The sequence below is a fragment of the Bufo gargarizans genome, chromosome 3 (assembly GCF_014858855.1).
Source record: "Bufo gargarizans isolate SCDJY-AF-19 chromosome 3, ASM1485885v1, whole genome shotgun sequence".
Classification (NCBI taxonomy): domain Eukaryota; kingdom Metazoa; phylum Chordata; class Amphibia; order Anura; family Bufonidae; genus Bufo; species Bufo gargarizans.
The window spans coordinates 486,211,068-486,231,347 of NC_058082.1; the positions used below are offsets into that span (position 1 = coordinate 486,211,068).

General features: G+C 48.0%; 1 protein-coding gene across 1 annotated transcript in view; it reads left to right on the forward strand.

Annotated features, from left to right (window-relative positions):
• The window catches only part of LOC122932456 (membrane-associated phosphatidylinositol transfer protein 3-like), an 802,287-nt gene that overhangs the window by 537,144 nt on the left and 244,863 nt on the right, over positions 1-20,280 (forward strand). Inside the window, exon 6 of the mRNA XM_044286869.1 lies at positions 694-883. Coding sequence (XP_044142804.1) covers positions 694-883 — 190 coding nt within the window. The remainder of the gene's footprint in view (positions 1-693; positions 884-20,280) is intronic.

A 20,280-nucleotide genomic window follows, 5' to 3' on the forward strand; every position in this document is an offset into this window, starting at 1 on the left:
ATTTTGCGGACAAGGACTGGCATTGTTACAATGGATAAAAAAAAAACGCATGCAATACGGACGTCACACGGATGTCATCTGTTTTTTTTTATGCGGATCCGAGTTTTGGGGACCGCCAAATACATACGGTCATGTGCATGAGCCCTTATATTGAGCATAGTGAGTGGCTACAGAGGTTAGGTTCCAGTGTCAGTGACGTGTACAGCACTTGACTGTAGCTTGGCAGTGGCAGAAGGATCAAACCGCCACCACAGAGAACGGTGCTGATGAAAGGGGTAAGTATAAGATTTTTTATTTTATTTTTTAAATTTTTTATTATTTCTGGCAACCCCTTTAAGAGGCCAGATGTAGTTCCAATGTACTGCAGCTCTCTGCTAATGCTATTTACCCAAAACATATACCAAAGTGCGTAAAAATGCCCCAAAAAATACTTGTGGTGCATTTCACATTTTCCTAACCCCTAGCTGCAGCCTTTTTTATTCATAAAAAAAAATAAAAAATCTACCATGTGCGAATCTAACTTTATTAGACCGGCGCTACACGACTGCACCGTCAGAGGTTTGCCAAATACAATGATTGATGTATACATGCAGCATGCTGAAAACCGCCGATAGTATCTGCTTATCTGCAATGTGTGATTTTCTACTGACTTCTGCCGACTACAGGTGACAATATGATGTTGTGTCTCTCCAGTCTTAACCCTTACAGCTACGATGAGAACTGCCTGAACATAAGTGAAGATCACATCCCTCTAGCTGCCTTGCCACTGCTGGCCATCTCTTCCCCTCAGTACCAGGATGCGGTTGCTATGGTGATCAGCAGAGCAAACCAAGTTTACAATGAATTCCTCAAGTCTCCAGATGGAGCTGGATTTAATGGACAGGTGAGATTGCAGCACGCTGCTATTCTTGAAGGGGGGGGGGGGGGAATTATATATATATATATATAGTACGTGCAGATGCAGTATATCAAATGCTGCAGATATGTATAATATGTAGGCTCTATGAAAATAATAATTACATTAAAATATACATGGTGTGCCGTTATTATTGCCTATAAAGGATTATTTGTCTTTCTGATTCTGGTAGTTTCAAGTTAATAGCGTTAAGGCTGGGTTCACATCACGTTTAATGCCTCCGTTTGATGTATACGTTACAAAAAAAAGGATACAAGACGCAGCACACCACGTTCTTGTATCTGGAAAAAAAAAAGTATATATTTTTTTTACAATGGAACTCTTTGGTGAACGGATGCCACTGCATGGCATCAGTCTGGGGCATCTGTTTAACGTATACATCCGTTTTTTGTATACGCTAAATGGATGTGAAAAAAAGTTATGTGAACCGAGCCTTAGATCAGTGGGGGTTCTACCGCTGGGACCCCCACAGGCAGGGGCTGACTGGCAACTTTTGTCCCAGGGGGCAAGTAACACCCAGAGGCCCACTGAGCCCCCCTCCTGCTTTCCCATTTCCCCTGCCTCCTCCTGAACCCCCCCCCCCCCTTGCCACTTTCGTCAGCCATGTAAATTCCAACACAGGAAAACAAAATAAACTAGGAATGCTCCGATATATCGGTCGCCGAAACATATCAGCCGAAAATTGAATTTTTGGTATAATGCCGAAAGGGTCATTTTCTGGCTGATACAGTGTTGCATCCGTGTATTCTCTCCTCCCCGCTGGGCGCTGCTCTGTGTCCCCCCCATGACACTTGATGACTTTTGCAGAAGAAAATGTATATTGTGGGGCACGGTATATGCTATATGTGTATAACATAAACATATTTCATATGAAAACTTACAATTACTTGGCTTGACCCTTGGGGATCTCAGACACCTCCACACTTTGGCCGGGGGCTCGGCGGAGCTGATGTGTTTTATCCTAATGAGAAAAATTTCATAATAAGGATTTGGAGAAGAGGCAGAGGGATAGCAGAGCAGAGAGAGGCTGGTGCTGCTACTAGAGGGCTCAGACCATGGGGGAGTAATAAAGCCCACCATAATGCCCCCCCCCCCCAGTAGAAATAATTCTCCTTATAATAGTGCAAAAAATACCCCCTTGTAATGTCCCCAATTGAGCTAATGTCCCCATAGTGCCCCCTATAATGTGCCAGTAGCCAATAGCCCCCCTATAATGTGCCAGTAGCTATAGGCCCCCCTATAATGTGCCAGTAGCTATAGGCCCCCCTATAATGTGCCAGTAGCCATAGGCCCCCCATATAATGTGCCAGTAGCCATAGGCCCAGCACTATAATGTGCCAGTAGCCAGATAGTGCCCCCTATAATGTGCCAGTAGCCAGATAGTGCCCCCCTATAATGTGCCAGTAGCCATAGGCCCCCTATAATGTGCCAGTAGCCACAGGCCCCCCTATAATGTGCCAGTAGCCATAGCCCACCATATAATGTGCCAGTAGCCAAATAGTGCCCCCCTATAATCTGCCAGTACCCATAGGCCCCCCTATAATCTGCCAGTAGCCATAGCCCCCCTATATTCTGCCAGTAGCCATAGGTCCCCCTATAATGTGCCAGTAGCCATAGGTCCCCCATAATGTGCCAGTAGCCATAGCCCCCCCCATATAATGTGCCAGTAGCCATAGCCCCCCCCATATAATGTGCCAGTAGCCATAGGCCCCCCTATAATCTGCCAGTAGCCATAGCCCCCCCTATAATCTGCCAGTAGCCATAGCCCCCCTATAATCTGCCAGTAGCCATAGCCCCCCCTATAATCTGCCAGTAGCCATAGCCCCCCTATAATCTGCCAGTAGCCATAGCCCCCCCTATAATCTGCCAGTAGCCATAGGTCCCCCATAATGTGCCAGTAGCCATAGGTCCCCCATAATGTGCCAGTAGCCATAGGTCCCCCATAATGTGCCAGTAGCCATAGGCCCCCCTATAATCTGCCAGTAGCCATAGCCCCCCCTATAATCTGCCAGAAGCCATAGGTCCCCCATAATATGCCAGTAGCCATAGGTCCCCCATAATGTGCCAGTAGCCATAGGCCCCCCTATAATCTGCCAGTAGCCATAGCCCCGCCTATAATCTGCCAGTAGCCATAGCCCCCCCTATAATCTGCCAGTAGCCATAGGTCCCCCCTATAATCTGCCAGTAGCCATAGCCCCCCCTATAATCTGCCAGTAGCCATCGGTCCCCCATAATGTGCCCGTAGCCATAGGTCCCCCATAATGTGCCAGTAGCCATAGGCCCCCCTATAATCTGCCAGTAGCCATAGGCCCCCCACTAATGTGCCAGTAGCCATAGGCCCCCCACTAATGTGCCAGTAGCCAGATAGGGCCCCCCCACTAATGTGCCAGGAGTAGCCAGATAGGGGCTCCCCTATAATGTGCCAGGAGTAGCCAGATTGTGCCCCCCTGCCCCCCACCCCCCTCATAAAGTGCCAGCCCAGTAGCCAGATTAGGGGGGGCCCCCCTATAATGTGCCAGGAGTAGCCACTAGCCAGATTGTGCCCCTGTGCCCCCCTGCCCCCCACCCCCCTCATAAAGTGCCAGCCCAGTAGTAGCCAGATAGGGACAGAAATAAAGAAAAAAAAAATAATAATGGCAGTCAGACTTATACTTACCTCCCTGCTTCTCTGGAATACTCCGGTCCCGCCTCCAGCCAGCACAGATGCAATCACTTTATGGCAGCGCAGCGGCTCAGTTAGGCCGCAGGACCGGCGCAGGTGGCGCGATGACGTCATCGCGCCGCCTGCGCTGGTCCGGCGGCCTGTCTGATAGGCTGCCGGCAACACGCCTCCCCTGCTCCCCGTCTCCCTGGCATAAAGTGGCTGTTTATTCCGGCCCGGCCGGCCAGGACAGCAAGCCAGGGAGGCCCGGGGGGCAATTGCCCCCCTGCCCCCCGGCCCAGTCCGCCCCTGCCCACAGGTCATGAGAACCAGGGCCCCGTACCCCCTGCAGCCCACCTGAAAGTAACTGAGCGGCTGGCAGCTCCATTCATTTCTATAGGAATTCTGACTTCTATAGGAGCGCTGTACTCGGCTATCTCCGGAACTCCCATAGAAATGAATTGAATGGCCGTGCGCATGTGCAACCATTTATTTCAGGGGTGCTGCAGTGGGTACAGGGCCCCCGTACTCATGATCAGTGGGGTCCCAGCAATAGGACCCCAACCGATCTAATAGGAATCTATAACTTGAAACAACCAGAATATCCCTTTAAGGCCTCATGCACACGGCTGTTGTTTGGATCCGTAACCGAGCTGTGGTTTTGCAGGTAGGATGCGGACCCATTCACGTGTGCTGTCCACATCCGTTGCTCCGTTCCGTGGCCCCGCAAAAAAAATTGAACATGTCCTATTCTTGTCTGTTTTGCGGACAAGAATAGGCATTTCTACAATGGGCCGCCCGTTCCGTTCCGCAAATTGCGGAAGGCACACGGGTAGCTTCTGTTTTTTGTGGATCCGCGGTTTGAGGACCGCAAAAAAAAAACGGAACGGTCATGTGCATGAGGCCTAAAGGAGATCTATCAGAAAATACTGCTAAAAACTGGTTTAAAAAATAACTTTTTAAGGGAATGTTTGTAAAATATGCAGTGTCATACAGTAACAGCTAGGCACATGAGATATTCAAAATCTCATGTGCACAGTGCGGAAATTTCCTACGCAGAAATTGACCTGCGTTTCGGATTTTGAAATCTGCAGCGTTTCAATAGTTTGTGCGGATCTTCAGTGCAGATTTTACTGTTTGCAATGCAAAGGGTGAGATCTGGGGCAAATCCATGTCAAAATCCTCAAGTAACCCACGTGGATCATGGTGTGGATTTGGTGCGGTAATGCAGCGAAAACCAAACATACCCATAAATCTGTGCAGAAAAGCCCCATAAACGACACTGTCATGCGCAGCATGTGTTTTCACACAATAGTTTTTGGATGTAGTTTCCTGAGCTGAAGCTAGAAGTGGATGCAGCAGGAAAGAGAAGGAGAAGGCTACATGGCGACATATGTCGCACGACAATAAGGTGCGCAACAAAAAGGGAACGACTGCATTGTAACGTGTGGCTTGACATTCTTGTCGCACCACTTTTGTGCAACATTTACTCTAATTAGTCTATGACAGTCGCACAAAAATCCAGAAGACAGTCGTAGTGTGTCACATGTCTCAGAGCGACACTATAGACCAGTGGTGGCGAACCTATGAATTGGGTGCCAGAGGCGGCACTCAGAGCCCTCTATGTGGGCACCCACACCCTGGAAAAAGTCTAATGCATGCCAATATGCCTTAGACCTTTCCTGCCATTCATCATTGCAGGGCACGCTATAATGATAAAGTACATGAAAGATATACTATATTGGACTTTGCGATCAATATGTGGGTTTTGGGTTACACTTTGGGCACTCGGTCTGTAAAAGGTTCACCATCACTGCCATTGACTATCATTACATAGACTTCTCTTCTTTGACCTGCTGTGCTGATTTCGAAATCTGCAGAATGCCAGTTGTGTTCTTCTTATGAGAATTTCAGCCATTCCAATAGATGAGCTGCAGAAAATCTGCATCAAATCCACACAAAAAATGCCCCAGAAACGCTATAAATTGTGCAGATTTATGTGTGATTTTTGTGTGGTTTTGGGCCAGGTTTCATGCAGATTTCTTGAACATAAATCTACACACTGTGCAGCCACCCTTACCCTGCTTTCACACCTGAGCGTTTCCCAAACGCGCGTCAAACGCGCGTTTCTGACGCGCGTCTTTTGTAATAGTAAACGCGCGTTTGTGTCATTGACTGCAGTGTCCTATGGCCACAAATGCGCGTCAAAACGCCCCTAAAGAAGCTCAAGTACTTGTTTCAGCGTCGGGCATTTTACAGCGCGATCGTACGCGCTGTAAAATGCCCATGTGAGAACCATTCCCATAGGGAAGCATTGCTTTTCATGTGTTGAGCGTTTTACAGCGCGTTTGAACGCGCTGTAAAACGCTCAGGTGTGAACTTAGGGTCAGGGCCAGTTAACACAACTGATTTTGAAAAAAAAAAAAAAACGCTTAAAAACTCAGTGCGGAATCAGCGTGTTATTTTCTCAGCGCAAAAATACACGTGTTTTTTTTTTTTTTTTAACCAATGGGTGTTCTCTTCAGTAGAAAGCTGAATTTTCCTCTTGAGGTTTTTGAAGTAGATTTGAAGCAGATCTTCGCCCAAAAATGCATGGAAAATTTAGAAAAGGAGTTTACCACAATACATGCAAAAACAGTTTTCCAAACTCAGAATGATATCCCCACACAATTTGGTTTAATACTGTTTCATTGTCTGCCACACGTGGAGATATTCTTCAGAAAACCAGGCAGCAATAGGCAGATGCATAACCTACCTGCATATTTGACTATAACATATGAAAATGTGTGCGGCTGACAGACATATTGTATTTAGTGTAAATGTTTTCTGTTGCGGTCAATTCATCCTTTTATGAACCCACTCTGCTCATATTGAATAAATCCCAGATTTTATAACACAGATCCAAGCTGCTCATCTTTAATCAGATTTACCATCTGTCTATGAGGGAGATAAAATAAGCTCCAGTCATCGACTCTCATGGCCATTTTTCAAAGGAATGCAAAAAGTTTGAAATTTTTACAAAAGGCACAAGATTTTGATGCAGTGTGAAAATTATTATTTCTTTGTATTTAATATTCTAAAGGGCTCATGAACACGGCCGTAGCCATTTTTGATGTCTGTAAATTGTGGATCCGCAAAACAAAGATACCAGCCACGTGCGTTCCGCATTTTACAGAACGTCCGACCCATAATTGAACAGTCCTGCATTGCGGACAACATTAGGACGTGTTCTATGGATCTACGGATGAGGACAGCATATAGTGTGCTGTCCGCATCTTTTGCAGCCCTATTGAAGTGTATGGGTCCGCATCTGTTCTGCAAAAAATGCGAATCGGATGCGGACAAAAAATACGTTTGTGTGCATGAGCCCTCTTTCACACGAGAGTGATGGATTGGCTCCAGATACGTTCAGGGTGCGTTCAGTGAGACTCGCACCATTTTGCAAGCAAGTTCAGTTAGTTTTGTCTGCGATTGCGATTAGTTCAGTTTTTTCTGCGCGGGTGCAATGCGTTTTGATGCGTTTTTCACGCGCGTGATAAAAAACTGAAGGTTTACAAACAACATCTCCTAGCAACCATCAGTGAAAAACGCATCGCACCCGCACTTGCTTGCGGATGCAATGCATTTTTTATTGAAGCCCCATTCACTTCTATGGGGCCAGGGCTGTGTGAAAAACGCAGAATATAGAACATGCTGCGATTTTCACGCAACGCAGAACTAATGCGTGAAAAAAACGCTCAAGTACACAGCCCCATTGAAATGAATGGGTCAGGATTCAGTGCGGGTGCTATGCATTCACGTCACACATCGCATCCACGCAGAAAACTCACTTGTGTGAAAGGGGCCTAAGGATGATTTCACACATCTGATGTTTTTGCATTTGTGCTTCCAGATGTTACTTTTAATTTGTAAAATATGACATTACTAAATATTTTCCATGTCACTTTGGCACTTACAAAAATTCTGAATACTCTAGGTATGGTGTTTTTAGGTATTTTTTCGATCAGATAGCTCTATAGGAAATGGAAAAGGATAGAAAATTACCGTATTACCGAAAATATACCCCATATGCCTCTCATCAGCCCCCATTGCTTCTTATCATCCCCCATTGCTTCTTATCAGCCCCCATTGCCTCTTATCAGCCCCCATTGCCTCTTATCAGCCCCCATTGCCTCTTATCAGCCCCCATTGCCTCTCATCAGCCCCATATAAGCCCCCATGCCTCTCATCAGCACCCATTTGAGCCCTCATGTCTCTCATCAGCCCCCATATGAGCCCACATGCCTCTTAGAAGCTCCTATATGTACCCCCATGCCTCTTAGAAGCTCCTATATGTACCCCCATGCCTCTTAGAAGCTCCTATATGTACCCCCATGCCTCTTAGAAGCTCACATATGTGCTCCCATGCTTCTTAGCAGCCTCCATATGTGCCCCCATGCCTCTTAGCAGCCTCCATATGTGCCCCCATGCCTCTTAGCAGCCTCCATATGTGCCCCCATGCCTCTTAGCAGCCTCCATATGTGCCCCATGCCACTTATCAGCCCCCATCTGAGATCACATGCCTCTTAGCAGCTCTCATATGTGCCCCCATGACTCTTAATTTGTAAAATATGACATTACTAAATATTTTCCATGTCACTTTGGCACTTACAAAAATTCTGAATACTCTAGGTATGGTGTTTTTAGGCATTTTTTCGATCAGATAGCTCTATAGGAAATGGAAAAGGATAGAAAATTACCGTATTACCGAAAATATACCCCATATGCCTCTCATCAGCCCCCATTGCTTCTTATCAGCCCCCATTGCCTCTTATCAGCCCCCATTGCCTCTCATCAGCCCCATATAAGCCCTCATGTCTCTCATCAGCCCCCATATGAGCCCACATGCCTCTTAGAAGCTCCTATATGTACCCCCATGCCTCTTAGAAGCTCCTATATGTACCCCCATGCCTCTTAGAAGCTCACATATGTGCTCCCATGCCTCTTAGCAGCCTCCATATGTGCCCCCATGCCTCTTAGCAGCCTCCATATGTGCCCCATGCCACTTATCAGCCCCCATCTGAGATCACATGCCTCTTAGCAGCTCTCATATGTGCCCCCATGACTCTTAGCAGCCCCCATATGTGCCCCATGCTTCTTAGCAGCCCCCATATGTGCCCACATGCCTCTTAGTAGCTTCCATATATGCCCCCATGCCTCTTAGTAGCTTCCATATGTGCCGCCATGCCTCTTAGAAGCTCCTATATGTACCCCCATGCCTCTTAGAAGCTCCTATATGTACCCCCATGCCTCTTAGAAGCTCACATATGTGCTCCCATGCTTCTTAGCAGCCTCCATATGTGCCCCCATGCCTCTTAGCAGCCTCCATATGTGCCCCATGCCACTTATCAGCCCCCATCTGAGATCACATGCCTCTTAGCAGCTCTCATATGTGCCCCCATGACTCTTAGCAGCCCCCATATGTGCCCCATGCTTCTTAGCAGCCCCCATATGTGCCCACATGCCTCTTAGTAGCTTCCATATATGCCCCCATGCCTCTTAGCAGCTCCCATATGTGCCGCCATGCCTCTTAGAAGCCTCCATATGTGCCCCCATGCCTCTTAGCAGCCTCCATATGTGCCCCATGCCACTTATCAGCCCCCATCTGAGATCACATGCCTCTTAGCAGCTCTCATATGTGCCCCCATGACTCTTAGCAGCCCCCATATGTGCCCCATGCTTCTTAGCAGCCCCCATATGTGCCCCCATGCCTCTTAGTAGCTTCCATATGTGCCGCCATGCCTCTTAGAAGCCTACATATGTGCCGCCATGCCTCTTAGAAGCCTACATATGTGCCCACATGCCTCTTAGTAGCTTCCATATATGCCCCCATGCCTCTTAGCAGCTCCCATATGTGCCGCCATGCCTCTTAGAAGCCTCCATATGTGCCCCCATGCCTCTTAGCAGCCTCCATATGTGCCCCATGCCACTTATCAGCCCCCATCTGAGATCACATGCCTCTTAGCAGCTCTCATATGTGCCCCCATGACTCTTAGCAGCCCCCATATGTGCCCCATGCTTCTTAGCAGCCCCCATATGTGCCCCCATGCCTCTTAGTAGCTTCCATATGTGCCGCCATGCCTCTTAGAAGCCTACATATGTGCCGCCATGCCTCTTAGAAGCCTACATATGTGCCCCCATGACTCTTAGCAGCCCCCATATGTGCCCCCATGCCTCTTAGTAGCCCCCATATGTGCCGCCATGCCTCTTAGCAGCCCCCATGCCACAGAGAACTTAAAATAAAAAAAACATTTACCTCTCCTGCTCCGGACGCTGCCGCTCCTCACCCACAGCGCGATCCTCTTCATCCTGCTGTCGGCTGTGATCTGATGCGCACAGCGTGAGGTCACAGAGCGCCCTCACGCTGTGCGCAGCCACTGCACAGATGACAGCCGAGGACCAGGAAGCAGTGAGTACAGAGCCTTCTACACTTCCCGCTCCTCCGGTACTATGGAGCGCTTCCATAATGGAAGTGCTCTTTAGTATTTACCCCATAAGACGCAGGAGCATTTTTCGCAGGGGGGAAAATGAGTCTTATGGGGTGAAAAATACTGTATACTTGTTTAAAATTTTACAGTTAAAAAAACACTGAAAAATCAAAAATATGCATAGAATTTATTTACTACAAAAAAAGGAAGAAAGACTAAAGCATGTTTCAAAATAAGGCTGCTTTCACACGAGCGAGTTTTCCGCGCGGGGGTAATGCGTGACGTGAACGCATAGCACCCGCACTGAATCCTGATCCATTTATTTAAATGAATGAATTTTTTTTTCATGCATCAGTTCTAATGCAGTATGCTCTATATTCTGTGTTTTTCACGCAGCCCTGGGCCCATATAAGTGAATGGGGCTTCAGTGAAAAACGCATTGTATCCTGAAGCCAGTGTGGATGCAATGCGTTTTTCAATGATGGTTGCTGAGAGATGTTGGTTGTAAATAGAGATGGCCTTGCAGTTCCCCCAGCGGTCGTTTCACAGTGAACTTTGCTCGTTTGCGATTTGCCAAACATGCAGACATATGGCGATGTTCACATGCGCCATATTCTTTTTCATTACGCCAAACTTTTACCCATGACACATCCATCAGGTGGGACAGGACAGCCAATTGAGACGTTCCAGCACATGGACCCTATAACAGAACCTGATCTGTCAGCCATTTTACATTCTGTGTTTTGCCAGTGTAGGGAGAGGTTGCTTTGTAGAGCAGGAACAGACTGTTAGGGACACTAAATGCTAGCTAATAGGGCCACAAAAGTTATTTTAAGGACTGGTATAGGTGTGCTATCGATAGGTGTGATATACTGAGGGGTGTGATATACTTATAATATACTTTCTAACATAGAAAGTATATTATAGTGCATTTGTATTGTGCAGCAGTTGTGTGCGAATCTGCTGCGATACCGCAGCTATATAGAGGGACAAACGCTATTGGAATAACTAATTGCAATTGGTGTGATATACCTGTTGCCCCCCAAAAAACTGATTGAGGGGTGTGATATACCTGCTTCCACAAAATATTGATTCAGGGGTTCTATATACCTGTTTCCACAGTATACTGAATGAGGGGTGCAATATACCTGCTTCTATAAATTAATGTTCAAGGGGTTCTATATACCGGCTTCCACAAAATACTGATTGAGGGGTGCGATATACCTGATTCCACTAAATATTGATTGAGGCCTGCGATACACCGGCTTCCACAACATACTAATTAAGGAGTGTGATATATCTGCTTCCACCAAATATTGATTCAGGTGTTCCATATACCTGCTTCTACAAAAAAGTAATTGAGGGGTGCGATATACCTGCTTCCACAAAATACAGATTAAGGCCTCATGCACACGACCGTTGTGTGCATCCGTGGCCGTTGTGCCGTTTTCAGTTTTTTTTCGCGGACCCATTGACTTTCAATGGGTCCGTGGAAAAATCGGAAAATGCACAGTTTTGCAGCCGAGGCTGTGATCCGTGTATCCTGTCCGTCAAAAAAATATGACCTGTCCTATTTTTTTGACGGACAACGGTTCACGGACCCATTCAAGTCAATGGGTCCGTGAAAGAACACGGATGCACACAAGATTGGCATCCGTGTCCGTGATCCGTGGCCGTAGGTTGCTTTTATACAGACGGATCCGAAGATCCGTCTGCATAAAAGCTTTTTCAGAGCTGAGTTTTCACTTCGTGAAAACTCATATCCGACAGTATATTCTAACACAGAGGCGTTCCCATGGTGATGGGGACGCTTCTAGTTAGAATACACTACAAACTTTGTACAAGACTGCTGCCTGGCAGCACCCGATCTCTTACAGGGGGATATGATAGCACAATTAACCCCGTCAGGTGCGGCACCTGAAGGGGTTAATTGTACTATCATATCCCCCTGTAAGAGATCAGGGCTGCCAGGCAGCAGGGGGCAGACCCCCCCTCCCCAGTTTGAATATCGTTGGTGGCACAGTGTGCGCCCCCCATCGGGCCCCCCTTCCTCCCTCTAGTGTAATAAATCGTTGGTGGCACAGTGTGCGCCCCCCATCGGGCCCCCCCTTCCTCCCTCTATTGTTATAAATCGTTGGTGGCACAGTGTGCGCCCCCCATCTACCCCCCTCCCTCTATAGCAGTAACAACATTGGTGGCAGTGTGCGGCCTCCCATCCCCCCCCCCCCGATCATTGGTGGCAGCGGAGTTACGATCGGAGTCCCAGTTTAATCGCTGGGGAGCCCTGGTTGCCATGGTTACTTAGCAATAGTACAACAGTAGAAGATTCATACTTACCTGCTTGCTGCTGCGATGTCTGTGACCGGCCGGGAGCTCCTCCTACTGGTAAGTGACAGTTCTTTAGCAATGCGCCGCACAGACCTTTCATTTACCAGTAGGTGGAGCTCCCGGCCGGGACACAGACATCGCAGCAGCAAGCAGGTAACTATGAGTCTTCTACTATTGTACTATTGCTAAGTAACCATGGCAACCAGGACTGCAGTAGCGTCCTGGTTGCTATGGCTACCGATCGGAGCCCCAGCGATTAAACTGGGACTCCGATCGGAACTCCGCTGCCACCAATGATCGGGGGGGGGGGGGAATGGGAGGCCGCACACTGCCACCAATGTTGTTACTGCTATAGAGGGAGGGGGGCCGATGGGGGGCGCACACTGTGCCACCAACGATTTATAACAATAGATGGAGGAAGGGGGGCCCGATGGGGGGCGCACACTGTGCCACCAACGATTTATTACACTAGAGGGAGGAAGGGGGGCCCGATGGGGGGCGCACACTGTGCCACCAACGATTTATTACACTAGAGGGAGGACGGGGGCCCGATGGGGGGCGCACACTGTACCACCAACGATTTATAACAATAGAGGGAGGAAGGGGGGGCCTGATGGGGGGCGCACACTGTGCCACCAACGATCTATAACAATAGAGGGAGGAAGGGTTGGCCCTGATGGGGGGCGCACACTGTGCCACCAACGATTTATTACACTAGAGGGAGGAAGGGGGGCCCGATGGGGGGCGCACACTGTGCCACCAACGATTTATTACACTAGAGGGAGGATGGGGGGCCCGATGGGGGGCGCACACTGTGCCACCAACGATATTCAAACTGAGGAGGGGGGGTCTGCCCCCTGCTGCCTGGCAGCCCTGATCTCTTACAGGGGATATGATAGTACAATTAACCCCTTCAGGTGCGGCACCTGAGGAGTTAATTGTGCTATCATATCCCCCTGTAAGAGATCGGGTGCTGCCAGGCAGCAGGGGGCAGTCTTGTACAAAGTTTGTAGTGTATTCTAACTAGAAGCGTCCCCATCACCATGGGAACGCCTCTGTGTTAGAATATACTGTCGGATCTGAGTTTCACAAAGTAGCTCATATCCGACAGTATATTCTAACATAGAGGTGTTCCCATGGTGATGGGGACGCTTCAAGTTAAAATATACCATTGGATTGGAGAAAACTCCAATCCGATGGTATAAAAGAACTCCAGGCTTTACATTGAAAGTCAATGGGGACGGATCCGTTTGAAATGGCACCATATTGTGTCAACATCAAACGGATCCGTCCCCATTGACTTGCATTGTAATTCAGGACGGATCCGTTTGGCTCCGCACGGCCAGGCGGACACCAAAACGACTTTTTTTTCATGTCCGTGGATCCTCCAAAAATCAAGGAAGACCCACGGATGAAAAAACGGTCACGGATCACGGACCTACGGACCCCGTTTTTGCGGACCGTGAAAATAAACTGTCGTGTGCATGAGGCCTAAGGCAGTGGTTCTTAACCTTGTTGGAGGTACTGAACCCCACCAGTTTCATATGCGCATTCACCGAACACTTCTTACTTGGAAAAATTAAATATGATTTTTTCAAATTCAAAACATAGGTATATATTTATACATAGGTGCACAAAGTGAATAAAACCATTAAAGAACAAAACCATAAAGAACAATGAACAAAACCATTAAAATATGATTTTCACACAAAAATAAAAACATAATTATGAATATTTACTGCAAATCAGTGTGACTTCTGCTGTTGTCTTTCAGAGACCAGGTCAGAAATGCGCGGCTTTACCTTGGCAAGTGCCACTCTCATGTCATTTTCGCAACAAAGTCTGTTCCTTTTCTTCGTTTTTATGTCCAGCATCCTTGAAAAGGATTGCTCGCAAAGATATGTTGTAACAAACGGTATGAAAAACTCCAGAGCTTTCTTAGCAATAACAGGGTACGTTACCATTTGTTGACACCAAAACGTTGAAAGCGTTGTTGTTCTGAAGAGTTGCTGTTGAACCTGGCTCTGCTGAAGTTAAATGATTTCATCAAGGTATTCATCATTGACATCTGTTGTCTCAACACTAAATGTGAGCGGCTGTCTCACCCATGCTGGATATGACTCTCTTGTAGGGAAGTATCCATCAAGAGACGTTGCAAGCTCATCTAAGTGCGTGGCAATTGCTTGCTTCAGTTCCGTGGGTACAGAAATGTCTCCGATTCCAGATACATCTTCGATCTTACTTACACAGTCGTCTAGCAGGGGAAAGTTTGCGAAGTTATCGTTCTCTATTCGCCGTTTCCATAACGGTAGCTTTTTTGAAAAGCTTTCAGGTTTTCTTCCGCTTCGATGAAGTTGACTCCACCGCCCTGCATCTGTTGATTGAGATGATTTAGAGCTGCAAAGATATCAGTCATGTACGCTAAAATGAGAATGAACTCTGAATCTTTGAAGCAATCTGCATGACAATGTTGGTGCTCTTGCAAATACAGGGCTAATTCCACACGCATGGCAAAAACACGATTCAACACCTGTCCCCGGGATAACCACCGAACGTTGGAATGGTACAGAAGTACCTCAAATTCAGATCCCATTTATTTACACAGCTCCCTGAAGATGCGGTGCCTCAGAGCACTATTTCGCACATAGTTCACACATTCCACTACAATTTTTAATACTTCTGTCAGTTTTGGAGACAAGGTTTTTGTTGCCAATGCATGCCTATGCAGAATACAATGCGCAACAATGATGTGTGGTGCATCGGCTTTCACTAGCGCACCAAAACCAGACTTTCTTCCCAGCATGGCTGGAGCTCCATCCGAACAAACTGCAGAAACCATATCCCACGAAAGATTGTTGTCTTTGAAGAAGTCATCCACAAGTTTCTTCACATCGGCTGCCTTAGTTGTTGTTGCAAGAGGCTTACAAAATAAAAACTCTTCCTTTATCACGTCGTCTTTCACATAGCACACGAATACTGCAAGCTGGCTTAGATTGGAGACGTCTGTGGTCTCGTCGAGTTGAAGGCTGAATTTTGCCGGGCTTGAAATCAGATCTGCAACTATTTGAGCCAAGATGTCTTTGCTCATGTCCTCTATTCTGTCGCTGATGGTGTCATTTGAAAGAGCAATTTGGGATAACTTAACTTCAGCCGCTTTTCCCAGCATGATATTCGCCATATTCAACACAGCTGGTTTTATGAGTGTTTCACCAATGGTGTGGGGTTTGCCCTGCTTTGCGATCAGGTAAGCAACTTCGTACGATACTATGAGGATCGGTTTGTTGATGGGTACAAAGCTGAGAACAGGCAGACTAGCCTTTTCATCGAATCTGGCTCTCCTCACCTTGAATTCAGTGAGCGTTGTGTTCTTGTATTTTCCATCTCTATGCAGCTTAAGGAAGTGTTCTCTTAGTTTTGCCGGTGCTAGACTAGAATTGCTCAACTTGGCATTGCAAATCATACAGTTAGGACGCTGACTCCCATCACGTTCCGTTATACATGTGAATCCATATTGTACATATTCGTCCGACCACTTTCTTTTTTTGCTCGACATAGTTAGTATGAAGGGATAGGCCAAGCGATGTTGCGTGATCACCTGCAGCCAATGATGGACAAGCGGGGTGAGTCGGGTGTGTGTCTTGACCTCCAGGGCCTGACTGGGGATACAAAGCAGCCCTGGAAAAAAAAATCTATGTCAGCCCCATAAGTCACTGCGCCTAATATACTACTGCCCCCCCTCTCCACTATCTAATACACTGATGACCCCCCTTCCCCTAATACACTGATGATCCCTCTTTTGCCTAATACACTGCTAACCCCCTTCCCCTAATACACTGCTAACCCCCCTCCAATACAATGCTGACCCCTTAAATACAATACACAATAGGTCCTCCAAGCCCCTTTATTCTTACCTGTAGTACAACAGGTCAGCTTAGCTCAGTGATGCCGGTGTCTGTGTGCAGGAGGGACAGGATGCTGCCGCCACCATGCTGTGCAGTCACTAGATCTGCCACCGCGCAGCTGCCGGATATGACGTCATGTCGTCATATGTCGCTCACATCCGGCGGCTGGTGAAAGCAAAATTATTGCGCTTGCTCGGCTCTTCTGATCATGAGCCGCAGCGGGCGCAAAAGGAGTCTGAGTAACAGGAAATAAATATTTTCCTGTCTTGTGGCAGCCACCTATCAAAGCGGCCCCCCAGGGCCGGCGGCCGAACCCGTGAGGCTGACTCAACGAACCCCTGGGGTTCGATCGAACCCAGGTTAAGAACCACTGGATTAAGGGGTTTGGCATCCCTGCTTCCACAAAATATAGATTGAGGGGTGCGATATACCTGCTTCCACCAAATATTGATTCAGGTGTTCTATATACCTGTTTCCACAAAATATTGATTGAGGGGTTCTATATACCTGCTTTCACTAAATAGTGATTGAGTGGTGCAATATACTTGTCCGACTTTTTAGTCCGGTGACCTCTCGTCGCGCACTGCCGTGCTGCGCCGGAGCTCCGCACCATCCCCATTATAGTCAACGGGGACGGAGCGGCAGTCCGGCGGCACGGCAAAATAGTGGCAGGACGGATCCGACAGGGTGAACAGCCTGTTGGATCCGTCCTGCCGCTAGTGTGAAAGTACCTTAAGGGGTTCTATATACCTGCTTCCACAAAATACTGATTGAGGGGTGTGATATATCTGCTTCCACCAAATATTGATTGAGGCCTGCGATACACTGGCTTCCACAAAATACTGATTCAGGTGTTCTATATGCCTGTTTCCACAAAATACTGATCGAGGAGTGCGATATACCGGCTTCCACCAAATACTGATTGAGGCCTGCGATATACCTGCTTCCACAAATACTGCTCTTCTCTAGGGACTTTGGCAAAGGGTCATTTATAAAATGACAGGCAGAGGAAGAGGCAGGCCGTTCCGCAGGGGTGGTAGGGGTTGGGCAGGTGCACAAGGCCGGAGCCTGAGTGGAAAGTTGGAGAAGGTGCGTGCGATTACGTCAAAGGATGCACCAGAGTTGGTTGAGTGGCTCACTCAGCCTTCCACTTCTGCACCCTCCTCATCCTCTGTATCTGCACCCTCCTCACTCTCTGCTGTGTGAGTGCCCCACCACCATAGCCCCTCCACTTAAGTCAGAGGAATTATTTTCCCATCCATTCCCAGACCTTACCAATCCGCAGCCATTCTTGGCATCGGATGAGGAAGAGTAGGTAGCAACAGCTGCCACCCAGCAGTCTGACGACAGTACCCCAATCAGCCCAAGGAGGGTGGTCCCCCCTGTTGCTGCCTACTCCGAGATCTCTAATGTCAGTGGTGGTGAAGGAGACAATGATGACGTGTCGATGGACATCAAGTGGGTGCCCACAAGAGAGTAAGAGGAGGGGAGTTGAGAGGGAGAGACGGAGCAGCAGATAGGGAGGAGAAGCAGGCAGAACTCGCAGTGCACAGGAGGCAAAAAGCAGACTGCAAATGTATCTGGAGCGAGCCATCCACCATGCACGGTCACATCTTACGCTCCCAGGACGCTGGCACATGGCTCCGCAGTGTTGACTTTCTTTTTTAACGTGTCAGCTGCTGACAATAGTGTTGCCATCTGCAGCATGTGCTGTCAACGCATAAGTCGCGGTAAGCCCATCACTCACCTAGCCATCACCGAGCCCAGTGGGAGCAACGCCGTCAGAACCCACAAATCCACACTTCCGGCGCTCCACGTCCTGCATCTTCTCCTTCTCCTCTCTCCTCCCATTTGTTCTCCACTCCACCTTCCACCTGCCGTTGTTGCATTCATCTGGCAGAAGGCAGGCTTCTGTGGCCCAAATGTTAGAGCGTAAAAAGTTGATGATGTCGGATAACCTTCTTGCCCAATAGCTGACCACTGGCTTGTCGCAACTACTGGCATATAAACTGGTGGACTTTGAGGCCTTTAGAACATTTGTGGCCTTAGGCACACTGCAATGGAAGGTCCCCGGAAGGAAATATTTCTCCAAGAAGGGCATCCCAGAGCTATATGGTCACGTTCAGCTGCAAGTTAATATATCTCTGGCACACAGTGTTGGTGCCAAGATACATCTGACCACAGACACCTGGTCTAGCAAACACGGGCAGGGAAGGTACATAACTTTTACTGCCCACTGGGGGAAACTTCTGACGACCGTCAAGCATGTAACCTGTGGCACTCGTGTGGATTTGGTGTTACCGCCACGGATTGCATGCAGGCCTGCCTCTTCTTCTCCTCCTCCTACTCTATCCTCCGTCTCCTCCTCAGCTAACTCCTCCTTTTCCACTACTATCTCTTCTTCTGCTGAACCACCCAAGCTCCTCAGAACCTATTCGATGTGCCAGGTGAGACGTTTCCATGCTGTGCTGCTGCAGTTGTGCCTGGAAGCCAAGAGCCACACCAGTGCTGCACTGATTTCAGCTCTGTGGTCACAGGCCAATCAGTGGCTAACCCCACTCAATTTGACAGTTGGTAAAGTGGTGTGCGGCAATGGTGCCAATCTGCTGAGAGCGCTGAAACAGGCCAAAATGACACACGTGCCATGCATGGCACACGTCCTGAACTTAGTCATGCAGCGATTTGTTGCCAAATACCCCGGGTTACAGGACATCTTGTGCCAGGCCAGGAAAATCTCTGGCCATTTTAGAAAATTTTACAAGGCCATGGCTTTTACAAGCCCATCAGATGTCTGATTTGTGACAGCCGGACGCGCTGAAACTCCACCTTGTATATGCTTCGATAGGCTGCTCCAGCAGCAACGTGCCATTAACAACTACCTGTACGAACTCTGCAGCAGGACAGGTTCTGGGGAGCTTTGTTTGTTTTCACCGTGCCAGTGGCTGCTCACACATGCAGACTTCTGCAGCCATTTGAAGAGATTACCAAACTGGTCAGTCACAGCCAGGGCACCATCAGTGACATTGTACCTTACGCCTTCTTTCTGAAGCATGCATTGCGTCGTGTTATTGATCAAGCCGTCGAGGAGCAGGAGCTGGACGATGAGGAAGTCGCAATGCTGAATGAATTCCCGGGGGGGGGCTACTGAAGAGGAGTCAGAGGAGGATGGTGGTGTCACTGCCTGCCCTGTGAGGGATCTGATAAGATCGGATAGACTTGCAGCACATGAGTCTATCTGACAGGTCTTTCTTTGTTGCCTTTCTGTTGTTGTTGTGGGCAGGATTCCACCTCTCCACAGGTTCTGCTCGTTAGCTGTTTAAGAGGCTCTATTTAAGTCCGCCTCTTCCTGCTGACTTTGCGGGTGATATTTTCGTTCTGGAGTTCTATACTGGTTGTTTGTGGATCCTCTACTTCCCGTTCGTCTCAAGCTAAGTCCTCCTGTTTTCTCCTTTGTGCGTGTATTGCTTCTAGGTCTCAGGGAGACACTGGTCTCTTTACGGTGGAAGATACCGGCTGTCTCATTCCCTGCTCTGTAAGTTAGGGTTTGTAACAGTGTCCGCAAGGCTTAGATTCTAGCGTATGAGTTCGTTCACCATCAAGACTTGCTCATACTGTCAGCAGTCAGGAAGAGGCTCAGGGATTGTTAGGAGGTTACCATTCCCTTCGCCCTAGCTTTCGGGCCTAGCCTGTTTTCCTGTTGCTGTTCGTTTACTTGGTGTTCCTCTTATCCCCATCTACCATTACTTTATCAACCGTGCCTACCATCAATATTTTCTTTGCTTTGTGCAGATATGGATACTGTTAATGCACTGGTGGATCGCATTGGTCAGTGGGAATCAGGGCAGCCTTGAACCTAAAGTGGCCCCTTCCAGATAGGTTTTCTGGGGGGAGTGATAATTTAGTTTGGTTCAGAGAATCTTGTAAACTGTATTTTCGTCTGCGTCTGCTCTCCTCTGGGGACGAAAATCAAAGAGTGGGGATTATTATTTCTCTGCTGAAAGGTGATGCTCAGTCCTGGGCCTTTTC